The sequence below is a fragment of the Berghia stephanieae genome, chromosome 8, assembly GCF_034508935.2.
Source record: "Berghia stephanieae isolate SIO BIC M18660-M18661 chromosome 8, UCSD_Bste_1.3, whole genome shotgun sequence".
In the NCBI taxonomy this organism is placed as follows: Eukaryota; Metazoa; Mollusca; class Gastropoda; order Nudibranchia; family Aeolidiidae; genus Berghia; species Berghia stephanieae.
The window spans coordinates 36,865,396-36,881,881 of record NC_088367.1 but is presented as its reverse complement, the minus strand read 5'-3'; the positions used below and the strand labels follow the sequence as shown (position 1 = coordinate 36,881,881).

The following is a 16,486-nucleotide window of genomic DNA, read 5'->3' as shown; positions in this document are numbered from 1 at the left end:
AAACAAAATGGAACACTATGGTGCCCCTTTAATCCAGACATAATTATCAACGACTGTGTAGTCTGCAGTCACACTTTATCACTGGATGGACGCTTTAAAAAGTCAGACGATACGATAGTATCCAATGACTCTATGGAAATTACCCTGTCAAGCCATGACAGGGTGTCCAGGGAAATCCAACCTTAAAATTTCCTACCTAGAAGTGAAATTTCCTACCAAGTATTTTATCAATTCTTGCCATACCCACAGTGTTCTATATGCTTAAAAAAACAACAATCCTACTTAAAATAGGTTTTACCACCTAAATACAATCCATATTTCAAAGTAAGAGCAGAGGTGAAAATGACTGGTCACAAATAGGAGGAAATTTCTCAGCGCACAGATCATGACCCATCCATGCGACTATAATCTATAACTTTTTTGACAACATTCTGAGAAATTTCAAAAGTTTAAAAACTGACAGCAACATAAAAAACTAATCTACTTAGAGAATTTTTTTGTTTGTTTGTTGCTTTAGGTCTCTTCCAACACAATTGAGGTTATATGAGAGACCGCTGAAACAAAAAAACAAGCAATCTAACAAAAATAGTACAAATGTCAATCAAAATCATAACCTAAAGATATCATAAGCTAAATTATAAATAACCAAGAACAAACAGGCAGAGGATTTACAGGAAAAAAAATATCCCCTGTCAAAAATACAATCACAAACCAAAGAAGCAGGATAGGCTAGTAAAGAGAAGAAACGACATCACTATCGGATCGTACACCCATGCGAACATCATAGGTATATGATTCAAGGGTGATGCACCCATCCAACCACCCGCTACTTAGAGAATGGTACCATGCGATTATACAATGTCAAAAGCCACCACCCACCCTCATTTTCACTTTTTAAAAATACTCATGAATTGTTGGTAGGTATGATGTGGTAGTAAGTTATGGCACTAGTGATAGAGATGATAGTGTAGGATTAGTTGTAATGGTTGTAGTAGTGGTGATTGTGATGGTGGTAGGGATGATGATGTGGCAGTGGTTGCAATCGCGGTGGTAGGGATGATGATGTGATGGTAGTTGTAGTAGTGAAGTGGTGGTGGTGGTAGGTATGATGATGGTATATAGTGGTTGTAGTAATAGTGGTAGTGTTAGGGATAGTGATGTGGTGGTTGTTATAGCAGTGGTGGCATTGGTGGTAGGCATGGTGATGTGGTGGTGGTTGGAGTAGTTGTGGTGGTGGGTATGATGACGTGGTAGTTGTAGTGATGGTATGGGATGTGGTAGTGGTGGTGATGGGGATGATGATGTGGTGGCAGTTGTAGTAGTAAAATAATAAAATTGTGTGCACAGCAGTTGTCCTTCATACATTTTTGACATCTCATTTTAAGCAAGAAATTCCTTGTTTTTCTCATTTTACAGGAAATTTCACCCTCAATCTCATTATTTCCAACATTTCCGACCAAGTATGAAATTTCCGACCAATTTCCAACTTTCCGACTTCCCTGGACACCCTGCATGAGGAATCTACATTAGAGGAAGATCACCGTGAGCCATCACAATATGAGGAAATATTAGAATTAGTGTCAGCCTACATGCAATCGATAATTGAACGAACAAGCCACTATTTGGAGGCCTTTCGAATCTTCTACTCCATCAAAAAAGACAAGTGATGCTGCAACCGCTATGACACCTCAAAAGTCCGATTCAAAGGCTGTTCCAAATGAAATCAATACATTGCCGAGAAAACGTAAGCATGAAGACGACAATATCACCGAAGCTGAAAAGAAAATAGCTTTGAAAGTGTTAAAAGCAATGTTTAAAACGAATCCTGTTGCCACGTTCAAACAAAGAGGGGGAGCTTTTCCGTAGTGCGAGTGAGTGTGCCTCGAAAAGAAAGTGAGAAGGCAAAGACACCGACCAAAAGAAAACGTGTCAAGCTTTTGGAAAGGATTAGAAATGTCGTTGCCGGTGAGAATGATGAGTCTATTAATGTACACACAGCATCTGAATTAAAGAAATTACCCATCAAAAAGAGGCGGATTATCGCTGAGTGTGCTGGCATCAAGGACAAAGCATTCATTCCCCATGATGACACTTTGGCAATGAAGGAATGCATGGGATTATCCTGGAGACAAGTCAGGAAACAACGAAAGTTTCTGAAAGGAAGGGGAATAAAGATGGAAAATGAAGGAGCCAGTCGAAGTGCATAAAAAGAAATAACGGGGAATATGGTGACCGTGGAAAGCATGAATTTTGTTGGAGACGAAGACTTGACAAACGAAAAACCATTTGCCTTCGTCAATGATATCAGTACTTTGTTAGAGGGTCTTTTAGATTCTTACAATAGTAAGGATCTCATTTCATCACACAGTGACACCATCCCTGATGATGAAGTGTGGGTTGTTTGGTGGGGACCACGGAAAGGACTCATTCAAATTAACCATGCAGCTTTTGAATGTAGGCAAACCAAACACAACAACAAATACGCATATGTCAAGGACAGTTACGGAAATATAAAACTAATGATGGAGAAGATAGAGCCCCAGATCAATGACATTCAGAACAACTTGAGATGGAGAGGTAAAACTACTGTTATTTTCATCAATGGTGATTATGAATTTCTGATCAAAGTGTACGGTCTGTCAGGTCCCCAAGGCACCTTTCCATGTCTGTGGTGTACACAGCCAAAACGATATTTTAGTTCAAGAGCAGAAACCCCATTTCCACAAAGAACACTAGAAGGGATAAAGGAAGACGCCTCATGCTTGATGGAGAAGCATAATGGAGATAAAAAACATGCACCCAAGTTCAACAATTGGTTGAGATGGCCATTGATAATTCACATTCACATGTTAGGGATAGTCATCAAGACCATAGACCAGGGATGCCACCAGGCAAATTTAAAAAAGCCTGAAAACTTTCGAGGACGAGATACAAATCAACGTCAAGGGCTTTGTAGGGATTTGAAAAATATCAAATTTGGAATATTGTTTCAGTACTTATTATTGCAATTGAGAGTAAATAACACACAAAAGAAAGGAGAGTTAACAGTTTTCAAATTGATAAAATAAGGTGCTGAAAACAAAATATAGACAAACTAATATCAATAGCTATCAGGGGTGAGAATGACTGGTCACATAAAAGGAGAAAATTTTTCATTGTGAAGATCATGACCCACCCATGCAACCATAACCTATAAATTTAAACTTCACTCAAATTCACTGAGATGCCATCCAAAATTTGTCTCGCAGCAATTTCTGACACGACTCGGAGAATTTCAAAAGTTGAAAGTGTAATTACATTTGGTGGTAGTAGTAGGGATGGTGATGTGGTGGTGGTTGTAGTAGTAGTGGTGGTAGGAATGATGTGGTAGTGATTATAGTAGTACTGGTCGTATGGGGATGATTGTGTGGTGGTGGTTGTAGTAGCTGTGGTAGGAATGATGATGTAGTGGTAGTTGTAGTAGTAGTGGTGGTAGGGATGATGTGGTTGTAGTTGTAGTAGTAGTGGTGGTAGGGATGATGTGGTGGTGATTGTAGTAGTAGTAGTAGTAGTAGTAGTAGTAGTGGTCTTAGAGATGATGATGTGATGGTGGTTGTAGTAGTAGTGGTGGTAGGGATGATGATGTGGTCGTGGTTGTAGTAGTGGTGGTCTCTTAGAGATAATTGTGTGGGGTGGTTGTAATAGTTGTGGTAGGAATGACGATGTGGTGGTAGTTGTAGTAGTACTGGTGGTAGGGATGATGTGGTGTTATTTGTAGTAGTAGTGTTGGTAGGGATGATGATGTGGTGGCGGTTGTAATAGTAGTGGTGGTAGAGATGATGTAGTGGTTTTGGTGATTGTTTTTTTTTTCAGTGATAATAATAGCAATTTGTCAAAAAGGAGGAAAATGTCTCTGTCCATCTGTCAAACGCAAGCAAAGTGTAAAAATAACAGGAACATAGTTTTGTATTGGTATTATGTAATATATTACTATTACTAGTATAAATCCATTCTTATCATTAAACATAAATTTAGTTTTTGTAAGGATTTAATGGATGGTTGAGAGAGAGAGAGAGAGAGAGAGAGAGAGAGAGAGAGAGAGAGAGAGAGAGAGAGAGAGAGAGAGAGAGAGAGAGAGAAAGAGAGAGAGAGAGAGAGAGAGAGAGAGATTTGTCCCTCCCCTTCCCCTTCAACCATCAACTAGTTAATCAAAGAACACCACTGGTCGTATGTGTCAATTGTGACATCTGGTGCCATTCAGTCTGGCCCGACATCATAAAAACGGGCCGTCACTAAATTTCACGAGACTATTGCACAGGTGTCAAAATATGACATATGACATAATGGTGATTTTGTGGTTTTGAGGAAATGTTTGACACGGCAAATTCAGCGGAAAATTTCTGAGAAATTCTCAAAAATTTTTTTTAAAAAGGAGGAATTGTGATGGGGATGGGCGTATATAAACTACCATTTAGGTGCCCAAATATTCGACCGGCGGTGACAGCCCAAACTATTCACCCGGCGAAAAAGTTCCGACTCAAATCTCGATCGCGATTTTTTTTTGTTCTTTAAAAAAAAAAATTTTTTTTTTTTTGAATAGTGATGACGAAAAAAAACCGGAGGTTCCGGATTAAAACCGGCTGGTGGTAAAAAAACCGGAAAAGTGGCATCCCTGATATACTTTTAGAACAGGCAGTAGACAAGTTAGACATGAGAATTATCACGGATGATAACAGGAATCTATCGCAAAGAGGGAAAAGTTTGAAAATATTTGGAAAAAATTGGCGTCATAGAAGGGATTTGAAAAAACAACCGAAAGACACAAAAACGTGCTTGATCCTTAGTCGTACAGAAAGGGACAGACATAGATTCGAACTGTCGTACAAAAAATTGAAAAGAAGTTATAATGCATAAGGATTTGAAACCCTCAGTTCAAGATCTGGCCCAATCTGCTCGAGTCTGGATGCGATTTTAGCCAGACACAAGATAACACCCCAAGCCTATCATAGTCGGGCCTTTGTCGGCAACCACTGTCACAAGTATTTGACTGCTGAAGTCAGAGGGGCCTTATTAGAAGCTGTTGGGGAAGAAACATGCAACCACACATGCAATTTATTAACAATTGACTTGGCTGGGGAAATCAAAGCTAAATTCACACAACTGAACACCCTATACCAAATTGTCCATGATAACATTTCGCATTCCAGGCCTATAGACAGAACCCAGTTACACAAGACAAAAGAAAACATCGATAATTATCTCCAATTTTTTAGAACACACTTCACAAACATGATCATTCCAAAACAACACATACTGGAGCACCATTGCGTTCCATTCATGGCCAGATTTGGGTTTGGTCTTGGGCTCCAAGGAGAGCAAGGCACTGAAGCCAGTCACCAAATCATAGGAAAATTGGACAAAAGAATGTGTGGTGTTAAAAGTGACACTAAAAAAATCAAGCTCATCATGGAAGCAAATATTCTCCATACATCACCACGACTACGCAATCAAGGAAAGTCACCAAAGAAAGCGAAAAAAAAAAGTAATAAGGAAAATTCTCAACTATTTTAAAAAATAAAACAAACAAACTGATGCGCACATTTTGATAAAGTTAACTATTATGTTTAAAATTTCATATTTGGATTATTGAAAATTATTTGTACAAAAATGATTTTATAAGACTGACAATTCCAAGATTACTGTGAAGCTAGCTTCAGTAAACCTTTACGCAGACTTTCAAAAATTTCAGTAATGGGATATATATAGATAACTACTTCAAGAGCATTTTTTGGATTAACTATGAACCGCAAGAGAAATTGAGGGTGTTATAATTGTAATAGTTTTAAGAGTAATATAAAACAAAAAAATCAGATGTCCACGGATTCATTGTCTTGTAATCGACACTTTAATTGAAAATTGTTAATGATAATCAGTTTAAAAAATGACCTACATTTGTTTCGTTCTAACTCTCATTCCATCATTCATAGACTAATGAAACTTGTCATGTCATAACCATACATCATTACTAACAGTTTCCACCCTACATGCTTTCAATGGCATGTTTTGATTTAACGGGAATGCCCAACTGTTGATTGCATACAATTACTATAACATGCATGTCCAGCAAGCGCGCCGTTCGTTTTCTCGCCGAAACTGGGTGAGTCATCACCTGGCACATCTGGCATCGCTTAACCGCGGTAGGGCTGTGGGGAGGCCGCGGTATTAAAGTATCGCAATTTGGACACTGTGAGGCAGAGACTTATGTTGAGAAGTAGCATTCTACTCGGCTAATGCCAAGCTTTAATTTGAGGTATAATGTATAGTATTGATTCAATTTGTTTTAAAGTAATAAGCAGTCTCATTCGCTTTTTGACTCACCCTCGTAATAAATGTCAAAATATTTTGATTATTGATTCCTCCAATGTAAAAATAAAAATAATTGCCCCATCAGTAAATTATATTCACCAATTCAAACAAAAAGTTAACTTTTTAAAAAGGGAAAACAACTAATTTTATTAAGAAAAGTGAATCATAAGTCATATGTGACTTGGAAAAAAAATAATAAAAGGTGGGAGAAGATATAAAAATCCAAGTGAAGAATCATTTATTTTATAAACGAAATGCGTTCTAAATTCCTTTCCAAAAAGAATAATATTATTGTGAACAAACAAAAAAACAAAATTTATAATCCCATAACAGACTGCATTTTTCAATAACAGCTGCCAAATCCTAATGGTAATGCAGCTATACTTTACCATTAGACATTGAGGTAAATATGGATGTAAAGAATTAAAACAAATTAATACATATACGTCTCTAACCTTTGAGAGAATTATGTCTCAAGATCTCCACTTTGTACTTGACCCTTCCAAGTGGGATAACATAAGCATCAGCTGGTGACAGCATCAGATTGGCAATCACTACTATACGTACTTCATGAGGAGAGACAGACTGAGTAAAATAGAGATAAAGAATAAATAATAGAAGATAAATTCATGGATTGAACTGCTAAAAACTAGTGCCGCGCTGAAGATCGGTCTGGACCGCGGTCCGACGGTCTTTTAGCTGTGAACCGAAGACCGGTCCCAGAGGGGAAGACCGGCAATGGTCCTCACTTCTTATCACCTTTCAACTAGTGCGGGGCAGTCCTTGCAAGGACCACGGTCCTACGGTCTCGCGCCATAGCCTACTACTTCCCCAGCGATTCGTTGCTTCGGTTGCCTATCTTCCACCAATCACCACCCATCCCACTTAATTAATCGCACCCATCCCCCTTTGCCATACACTAAACGACACAGACGATCATACAGGCAGACGACCACCAACCTCCACTCCGCAAACCGCCCTTTCGTGTGTGAGATGGGGGGAACAGGAGGCGCACGCCTTGGACGATTCCATTATACGGGGTAAATTTCAAAATTTACTACACCATAATGATCGCAATGACAATGATCTATGGTGAAGGCATGACCCCTCTTCTCTAATGGGTTATTGTTTGAAATGTATGTGACTACAAAAGATGTGTGTGTTTGTGTGTGTGTCGAACCTAGCAAGTAGCAAATCCGATTTTTTGTTTTCTTTTGTCCATCTCTTGTCACCACTCCTTTCTATCGCAGTGTTGTCATTTAAAATAATACAATAATATTAAAATTTCGTTTGGTGTTTTTACTAATCAAATAATATGAGTTTCATTAGTTTCTTCCTTCCAAAAAACCCAGTTATAACGTCTGAATTTTAAAAAAGTCCAATAGAATATTTGGGGACCCCGATAGCTCAGTTGATAGAGCACTCTCTTTATACGCAAAGGGCCAGAGATCGATCCCGGGTGCAGTCGATTTTTTTCTGAATCCCTGTCTACTCAGCAATGAATGGGTAGCTGAGTTTGTTAGATCTGGCGAAAAGTCACCATCGACCCCTCTTATCACCTCATCCACCCCTCTTATTATAACTTCACGTCTCTCTCTTACTCTTCAATGCTCGCTGCCCTCTAATGTGTGTGTGTGTGGGGGGGGGGGGGGGGGGGGGGGGGGGGAGGGGGGGGGGGGGGGGGGAGGGGGGGTAGGAGTTGCGTGTGTGTATCAACGCCACGAACAACTCGATCAACGCCTTGGGCGATGCCATTATCTCCGTTAATGGGGATAAATTTCAAATTTTATTAAATTATCGAAGTAACAATGAAGTACGGTGACCAAATAAAGAAGGCATCACCCCTCTTCTCTAATTAGGTTACAATTTGAAATGAGTGTGACTACTCCGTGTGTTTTACTCCTGTAGGCCACGGTTTTCATCGTGTAGCGGTCTTTAACGGTTCAAGAATGAACGATCCCACGCTCTCAAAGGTCAAATCGGTTCGAATTTCCAACAGTCTCTCAGGAATGTTCAATGTCGAAAAGGACCGGTCCTTGCGGTCTTCATTTCCCAAGGACCGTAGGACCGTGGTCCTTAAGCTTGCCAAGGACCGCCCCGCACTACTAAAAACTACATCATGTTCATTCCTTTCATTTCATTTGAGTCCTTTACATTCTGTTCTCTATCTTCTTCATCTCTCCCCAGGACATTCCATGACGTTCACTACCCTTTATCTTCATATTATTATTACTAAATTGGTCACCATAATGCATAGTGGCAAACTTTTCAGAGAGCAAAAACAGAACACCTTAGCCAGTTCAATCACTTCAGCCAAAAACTGCAACATCTAATCTATTCTCATGTTTATCTTATAACGGTTTGTTGTGAAATAGTATACCACACATTATTTACCATACCTGTATTTATAGAGTGCAAGCAAAAGCTTTATTATGAATTTACAAAATGTATTCATATTGCTATCATTATTAAACACATCCTTCATCATGAAGATTCAAGGCAAAAGTGTGACCTGAGCCCATTCAAATTGTATGCAAATAACGAAAACAGACTTTAAACCCAATAATCACAGCATAAATGTCAAAAAGCTGACATATAAGTTTGGTTTCACTTACCTAAGAACAAACTTTTTTAAAATGAAAATCTAGATGGTTACCATGGGAGGCAGAATAAGGTTATAACAGATATAGACATTGATGACCGAAAGTCTGTCCTGTTCTTCCTCACTGTGCTGAAGATTTGTTCACAGGAGGAATTGCTGTGAGGAATGGCAAGAATTGATGTCATGACTTTGGCCAATGTGTTTAACGAAAGATGTCCTGTAATATCCTTCACTGACTCTCCAAGCATCTTCCATTTCAATCCCATTTGATCAGGCAAGTTATCGGGCAATTCACAACAAATTGCATTTGCAACTCATCCTTTGGTAAAATGGTAGGAAATTTATTTTTAAATAATTCCAACTGTTTCCATGTGGCTGTTTGCCTCACATTGATGTCAGCCACCTCTGCATTCTTTAAGTAAACATCTTCCATTTGCCCATTCTTTAAAAGGTAAGTAATGGCAGTTTGTAAAAACTTCTTAATAGATGAAAAAAATTGTTGTAACTTCTCCTTATACAATTTCTCCAGACTCTTCTTTGTCCCCTCCCCAATAACAAGATCACCATGTGATTTTTCGTTGTAGTCTGACTTGTAATCAACATCAGTTATTCCCTTGTGGGTAAGAGCACATGGTTTTAGCATCATTGTCATTATAGTTCTAAAGAAACGCTGTACCAGACGGAGTTGGATGTGAACCATTGAAGTTGTATATTGACCTTGTCAAATTCAGGAAGGATGAATGAGAGGTAATGAATCATTGTTCATTGTTCATCATTGCTCTTGACTTTAGGTTGCCCAAAACTTTTTTTCTCCGATCCCGTTTATGCTCCTCTACATCTAAATCCTTTGCCTGCTCTGAAGTGCTGTTGCATTCTTCCTCAAAAATCCTCTCCAGCGCAGACGACTGCTTCAGAACCCAAAGGCATGTCTTTTATAGTGAAAGCCAACGTGTAGGGGCATGTTTGCAGAGCTCTGATTGCTTCACTCCACATTCTTCCTGGAAATTTTTTTAAGTTCTTCACTCTACTGGCACTCTTCTCGATAGAGCATTTTGGACAAACTCACAGCATCGACAGTTATTCCTCACATACATACATACAGAGACAGAGAGAGAGAGAGAGAGAGAGAGAGAGAGAGAGAGAGAGAGAGAGAGAGAGAGAGAGAGAGAGAGAGAGAGAGAGAGAGAGAGTGAGAGAGTGAGGAGGATCACAGGCTTTTCCTCTCATAGCTTGTTACAGGATATAATATAATATAGAGTATGATGAAGATGGTGATGGTGTTATAGGGGAATGGTGAAAGTGAAGGATTGTAACGAAAATATTAGGAAGGTTGTTGTGATGATGATGATGGTGATGATGATGTTGTTGTTGATGCTGTTTTTTTGTCGATGACTACGATGTTACTAGTGTGAGCGTGTCTACGTCAATATTGTATTGTTATAAATGTGTAACCAAATGACAAATTGCCACTTTTTTGAGGACAATAAATATTTATTATTATTATAGTAATAAATGTCAATAAAGAACTGCTCAACATTTACTGGCAATCGTTTGGCTGCCAACTCTGCAACAAGATGGAGCCTATGGCAAATACGCCCTGTACTTTTGAGATTAGAATTATACTCCAGAACTTCACCATAACATCCAGTCTTTTTACTTACCATGACATTAGCATTATCACTGGTGAAAGCCAAACAACTATCCAAGCTGATGTCCTTTGACTTACATTCCCCTACAATTGCCTTCGCGATTTTTACTCCAGTGTTTTTACCCTCCACTTCAATGATAGACAATAAGGAAGTGACAATATTTCCATCCATGGCCATTCGAAAAATGATGGGGTATAATTTGTCATTTCTATCATTGCCTGCATCTGTGGCAATAGAAAAGGTTCCTGTTTTCATCGATGCAAACAACATGGATGTCTCCTGATTTGCCATTTCCTTCACAATGTGAGTTGACTGCCACATGAATAATTTTCTATAATCCCCTTAGCAGATACTGACTTATTCAAAAACATTGCCTTAAATAGTTTTCCCACATGATCTGCAACCGCTAACGGAATATTGTGTTCCACAAAAAATCCTAGGACAGTCAACATTATCCCACCCTAAATGTCTCAATTTTTCCCTAACAAAAGTCCTTAAAATGCCTACCCGATACACTGGGTCCCGTAGTTTGGCCGCAACCTTGGCACTTCCAGTCCTGATGCCTTCCACCAGGATAGTGTCCCCTTGGAGTCCTTTGTCCTCCAGTGGACCAATATGTAGAGGGGTGATGTAGTGGGAGTCAGAGAAACGCTTTATTCTGCAAAAGGAAGTCAATTCTTTAAAAATTATTAAACCCATTAGAAGCAGAAGTAAAATGTGTATTTTTAGAGATTTGTATGAACCTTAATGACTACAAAATAGCAGACCTGCTTCAGGTAGCAAACAATTGAGTGCTCCCTTAGATGTGCACATTTACAGTGCTGCCAACCCTAGCTATAAAAATGTGTACAATGGAGAGCCAAATTGAGTAAGACTTTTTTAATGCCTACAACGCAGAAAAAGAGAGAATTTCATAAGAAATCATTTATAGTCTTTGTTTGTTGTTAATGGTCTTACAACACTTGCGACAGATTTAGGTCATTTCAGCACCAGTAAAAAGGAAGAAAATGAGAAAGTGATAAGATTCTAGAACTACAATTTGAAAGTTCCCGACCCAGACAAGAAAAATCAAGACCGTTTTAATTTTCAAGACCGTTTTTTCCCGATCTTGAGGAAATTAAAAAATTCAAAACCATTTCCCGACTTCCCGACCGAGTTGGAACCCTGAGAATGGTCAATTATTTTATTCCCGGAACAGCCATTAGTTTTTTCAAATTTCTGGGACAAATCTGGAAATTCCGGGATGGTAGGCTTGCCTGTACCTCTCAAAACTAATGCTAAACATTTGACTGTTTCTCTCTCAGCCAAGGAATCTGGCATTCCAAGACAAAGACAAAAAGCAACTCGGAAAACAGATATAAGGGGATAGAAGACACAGCAAGAAACTTCCTGCCCACCATGGGAGGTAAAAGATCGCACCCAATGATCATCTTTCTCTCTCCTTATAAATGATACCATTAACATAGTTGACACAACTACTCTCAGTGAAAGTATCATGTTTTTCAGAAGTTAAAATCGGCTTATAAATCCAAATGCCCCAATAAAATATGTTATTGAAATCCCAACATGAACTTCAGGATCATGAGACACATGAAATGTTTAAGTACACAAAAAAAGGGTATGATCAAAAACTAAAAAATAGATACTGAATAATGCGTATGATTCTCAGCAGATTGCGTTCAAATGTACAGTGAACCGAAATGCATTAAACTGCACATTTTTTACGCAAGCAAGACGTCAAAGGCTCAAAAATTATCTTTATTTAAATACATCTAGAATCTAGACCCTAAACAGGGAAAGTACTAACCTTAAAAGATAATGTTACAGAAAAAAAATCTTTAGTTAATAAATAGATAATCAACCATGCCTGAGGATGTTATGTGCATCCACAACATCATGTCCAGTCTCATTGTCCGATATTAGACTCCATTCAAATGACAACCCTTTGAGGTTGGAGAAAATGTTGCCTGAAATTGGCAAGAATAAAAATTAGTTCATATTTTATTTTTTTTAATGGAACTTTTATATTGTGCAATATCCACTAAACGCGCTCAAAGCACTTTACAAGCGGCCCCTGACATGACGCCTTGTAGGCATTATTACAATTTTTTTTTCAGACAGAGACAACGCTGTTAACAGCCAGGTAGCCATTTTACACCTGACTACGATGAGAGAATGCGAGTAAAGAGCCTTCTCCAAGGACTCATCTATGCGTCGAGCGAGGCTCGAACCCAGGATCTTCTGATCCAAAAGCAAGTGTCATACCACTAGATCACATATCCGCACAAATAATCATATGCATATGATGAAAACAAAAGAAGCTAATTTAATATATTACAAGTTTGTTTTTTTTCAATACTGCATATTATTGTATTATAGTTATAGAATACAAGATAAAAAATTGATTTGTTTATTTTAATTGTTTTTAAAGAGTTTTACTGTGCTTGCAACATATTTAGGTCACTTCAATGCCAGTAAAAACAAAGAAAATGGGCAAAATAGTTATAGATTTACACTTGAAAGCACATGAGAAAAAGTAATGGTTCAAAGAGGGAACAGATGAAGATTCCAATAGCACACACTATCAGTGTTCTTAGTTTGAGACCACCTTAACCCTATTTCACTCCTTTGGGTGGTTTTACACCCCAGCCCTATGTTTTTCACCAATAACTGTTTTTATTTTTTGAGCTAGAAAGTTCAAATTTTATGTAATCACCGAAATAAAATCAGCTCATATGCATAATTCAATGCAAATCTTCAAAAATGGTGTGAAAGGTTTTCGCATAAAATCTGAAAAGATAAATATAGTACAAAATGATTGAGTGGATGAAAATAAAGCAATATGTAGGAATGTAGGATTGGGTCTATAATATGAACAATTATATCCTTGAATATTCACTTACCTTCACTATCATAGCCTCGAACAATTAGCTCTTCTGGAGAATCTTCCAAATAGAGAAGACGAGTTGTTGTTTTAATCTCAACTCGCACAATTTGACTCACAATGACGTTGGTTCTCAACACTTCTCCAGTCACTGATGAGAAAATATGCACACAAATGTATAATATAAGAAACTGACAATGGAAAATTGAAATTTCAAAATCTGGCAATCTGCAGAGGAAGATATTATGGATCAATTTGTTTAATGAGAGCGAGTAAACAGAGATATTACACACTGCCATAAAACCAAAAGATAAAAGATTATCTTTAATGGAATAATCCGATTTTTTATACGCGCAAAATCTGTTTTAATCTCAACAAATTAGTCCTTTTGTTTTCTGCAAATAGAACAGTTGTCATCAGATATAATATCTTTGTCTACAGTATTACAACTTATACAGCTCTATGGTCTTTTAGTATGAAACTTGGCTTGAGACTTGTAGGTTTCTAATAAAAATCCAGCTGTGTCGATGCAAAGTTAGAAAAAATAAATGATTTCTAAATTTTTTTTTCACATATTGGCTTAATAATAATAATAATAATGCTGAAAACTTATATAGCGCTATAACTCCGAGACACCAGACTCTAAGCGCTTAAATTACAAATTACTTTGGCTGACACATACTCATTCACACACACAAGCATACACACACACACACACCCAGACACACAACTCACAATAGAAACCAGACAGACCTATCTTGCTTCTCATAACATCTACTAAAGACGAAACATATGTTTTAAGCGAACGTTTAAAAATAGACAAAGATTCTTTTTCACGAATGCTCTGTGGTAAGGCGTTCCAAACAGAGGCTCCGAAATGAGAACAACTAGTTTGGTGGAATCACTGGCCGAACGTAAAGGGCGGGGTTTTGAATATATTTCAATTAGTTCCGACATGTAGGAAGGGGCAGTACGTTCAAGACAACGATACACTAAAACACAAGCTTTGAATTTAATCCTTTTCTCAACAGGCAGCCAATGCAGGTCATGAAGAAGAGGTCTGACAGAATCGCACCTACGCTTCATGAATACTAGTCTGGCAGCGCTGTTTTGGACAATCTGAAGACGTCTCAGATTATATTGCGAAACGCCAAACAACAGAGCATTGCAATAATCCAATTTCAATAGCACAAGGGACACAACCAGGTGTTTCGTCACATCCTCAGATATGAACCGTCTAATGGAAGCAATCTTTTTTAGTTGGAAGAAGAGAGATCTAACCAAATTATTAACCTGATGCTCCATCGACAGTCCAGAGTCTAAGAATGTGCTAAGGTTTTTCACTTTATCAACAATTTGAATGGAGGCATCCGCCAGCTTCAAATCTGTTTCACTTTTCCACTTCCTGTTCCCAACATACAGCACCTCTGTCTTATCATCATTTAGTTTCAGTCTGTTCTTATTCATCTATTTCTTAACACTTTGGATACAATTCTTACTATTGGCTGATACTTCTTGTAAATTTATCGTATTGGAAACGCAGTACAATTGCATATCATCAGCGTATTGGTGGTAAGACAGACCGAAACTTCTGATGATTTTAGACAGAGGTCCAACGTACAGAACAAAAGGAACGGGTCCAAGTACTGAACCCTGGGGAACCCCACAACCAAGAATAATTTCCTCAGATCTATATTCATCCACCGTAATAATCTGTTTACGATTAAACAAATATGACCTAAACCAATCAAGCGCTGCACCAGACACGCCATAAGTAATTTCAAGACGTTTGAGGAGAAGATTGTGATCAATAGTATCAAAAGCAGACGATAGGTCAAGCAAATTCAGCAAAGAACACGAACCATTGTCAATAACAAAGAGGAGATCATTAACAACCCTAACAAGTGCGGTTTCCGTCAAATGATGTTGCCTATAAGCCGACTGAAATTTTTCTTCAGGACAATTATTTTTAAGATGAGACAGTATTTGTTTCAAAACAAGCTTTTCTAAGATTTTAGAAAGAAAAGGAAGATTAGAGACAGGGCGATAGTTTTTTAAGTTCTCTTTATCTAGATCAGGTTTTTTCAAAAGGGGTTTGACATGAGCAACTTTGTAAATGTCTGGCACAGCACCTGACTGCAGCGAATTATTAACAATACATGTAAATGGTGTTAAAATTACACCAATGCACTTTTTTTAGAATGGCAGTATTTATGGGGTCTAAATCACAACTTTTAGTTGGAGACGACATAATGCAGTCACGTAAGTCAGCTTCAGCGATCAGTGAAAAATCTGTTAACGAATCACCATGAAACTTGTCAAATGTTGTTTGGATCGATTCAGATGAGAGTTCTTTCCTGATGGTATCCGTTTTTTCTTTAAAATATTGACCAAAGCGAGTTGGTAGATCTGCACGATCGATTAAAGATGGGAGAGATGCTTGCGTCTGTTGTCCCAGCAGTTCCTTGGTCAAGGCAAAGAATTGTCTCGAACGCCTGACGTTTTTCAGGCTGTCTTCATAGAATTTCTTTTTGGCCCTGAAATTGACAGCTTTCGCATCATTTCTAGCCGCGATGTACAATTTTTTGTCAACAGCACCTCTGGACTTGAGCCATTTTCTTTCTGCCCGCCTCCTGGCTAATCCAGTCAATTTCATTTCAGTATTATACCAGGGTGCTTGACATCTCACCCTTACTGTTCTGGTTTTTAAGGGAGCATGCTTGTCCACCGTACCAACAATCGACGCGTGTAGACCATATGCATCATGTTTATTTTCAACGTTAAGGTCTAGGTCTTGTTTAAAAATGTTCATATTTATATTCTTCATATTCCGAGATGTTATCATTTTTATTTCAAGCTTCACTGGGAATAAAACGCACAACACAATTAAATGATGGTCCGATATTAATTTATCAATATTCAAGACAGGTGAAGAGAGAGAATGTTCAATGTCTGTTATGACATGATCTATAGTGTGGCCATGGTTGTTTGTAGGACCGCTTACGA

General features: G+C 38.2%; 1 protein-coding gene across 2 annotated transcripts in view; it reads right to left on the bottom strand.

Annotated features, from left to right (window-relative positions):
• The window catches only part of LOC144978593 (nuclear pore membrane glycoprotein 210-like), an 82,003-nt gene that overhangs the window by 45,743 nt on the left and 19,774 nt on the right, over nt 1–16,486 (bottom strand). For both annotated transcript variants that reach the window (XM_078924868.1, XM_078924869.1), the window contains exons 3-6: nt 13,500–13,631; nt 12,464–12,563; nt 11,104–11,254; nt 6,801–6,930 (exon numbers count right to left, since the gene is read on the bottom strand). In XM_078924868.1, the coding sequence (XP_078780994.1) occupies nt 6,801–6,930; nt 11,104–11,254; nt 12,464–12,563; nt 13,500–13,631 (513 nt within the window). The remainder of the gene's footprint in view (nt 1–6,800; nt 6,931–11,103; nt 11,255–12,463; nt 12,564–13,499; nt 13,632–16,486) is intronic.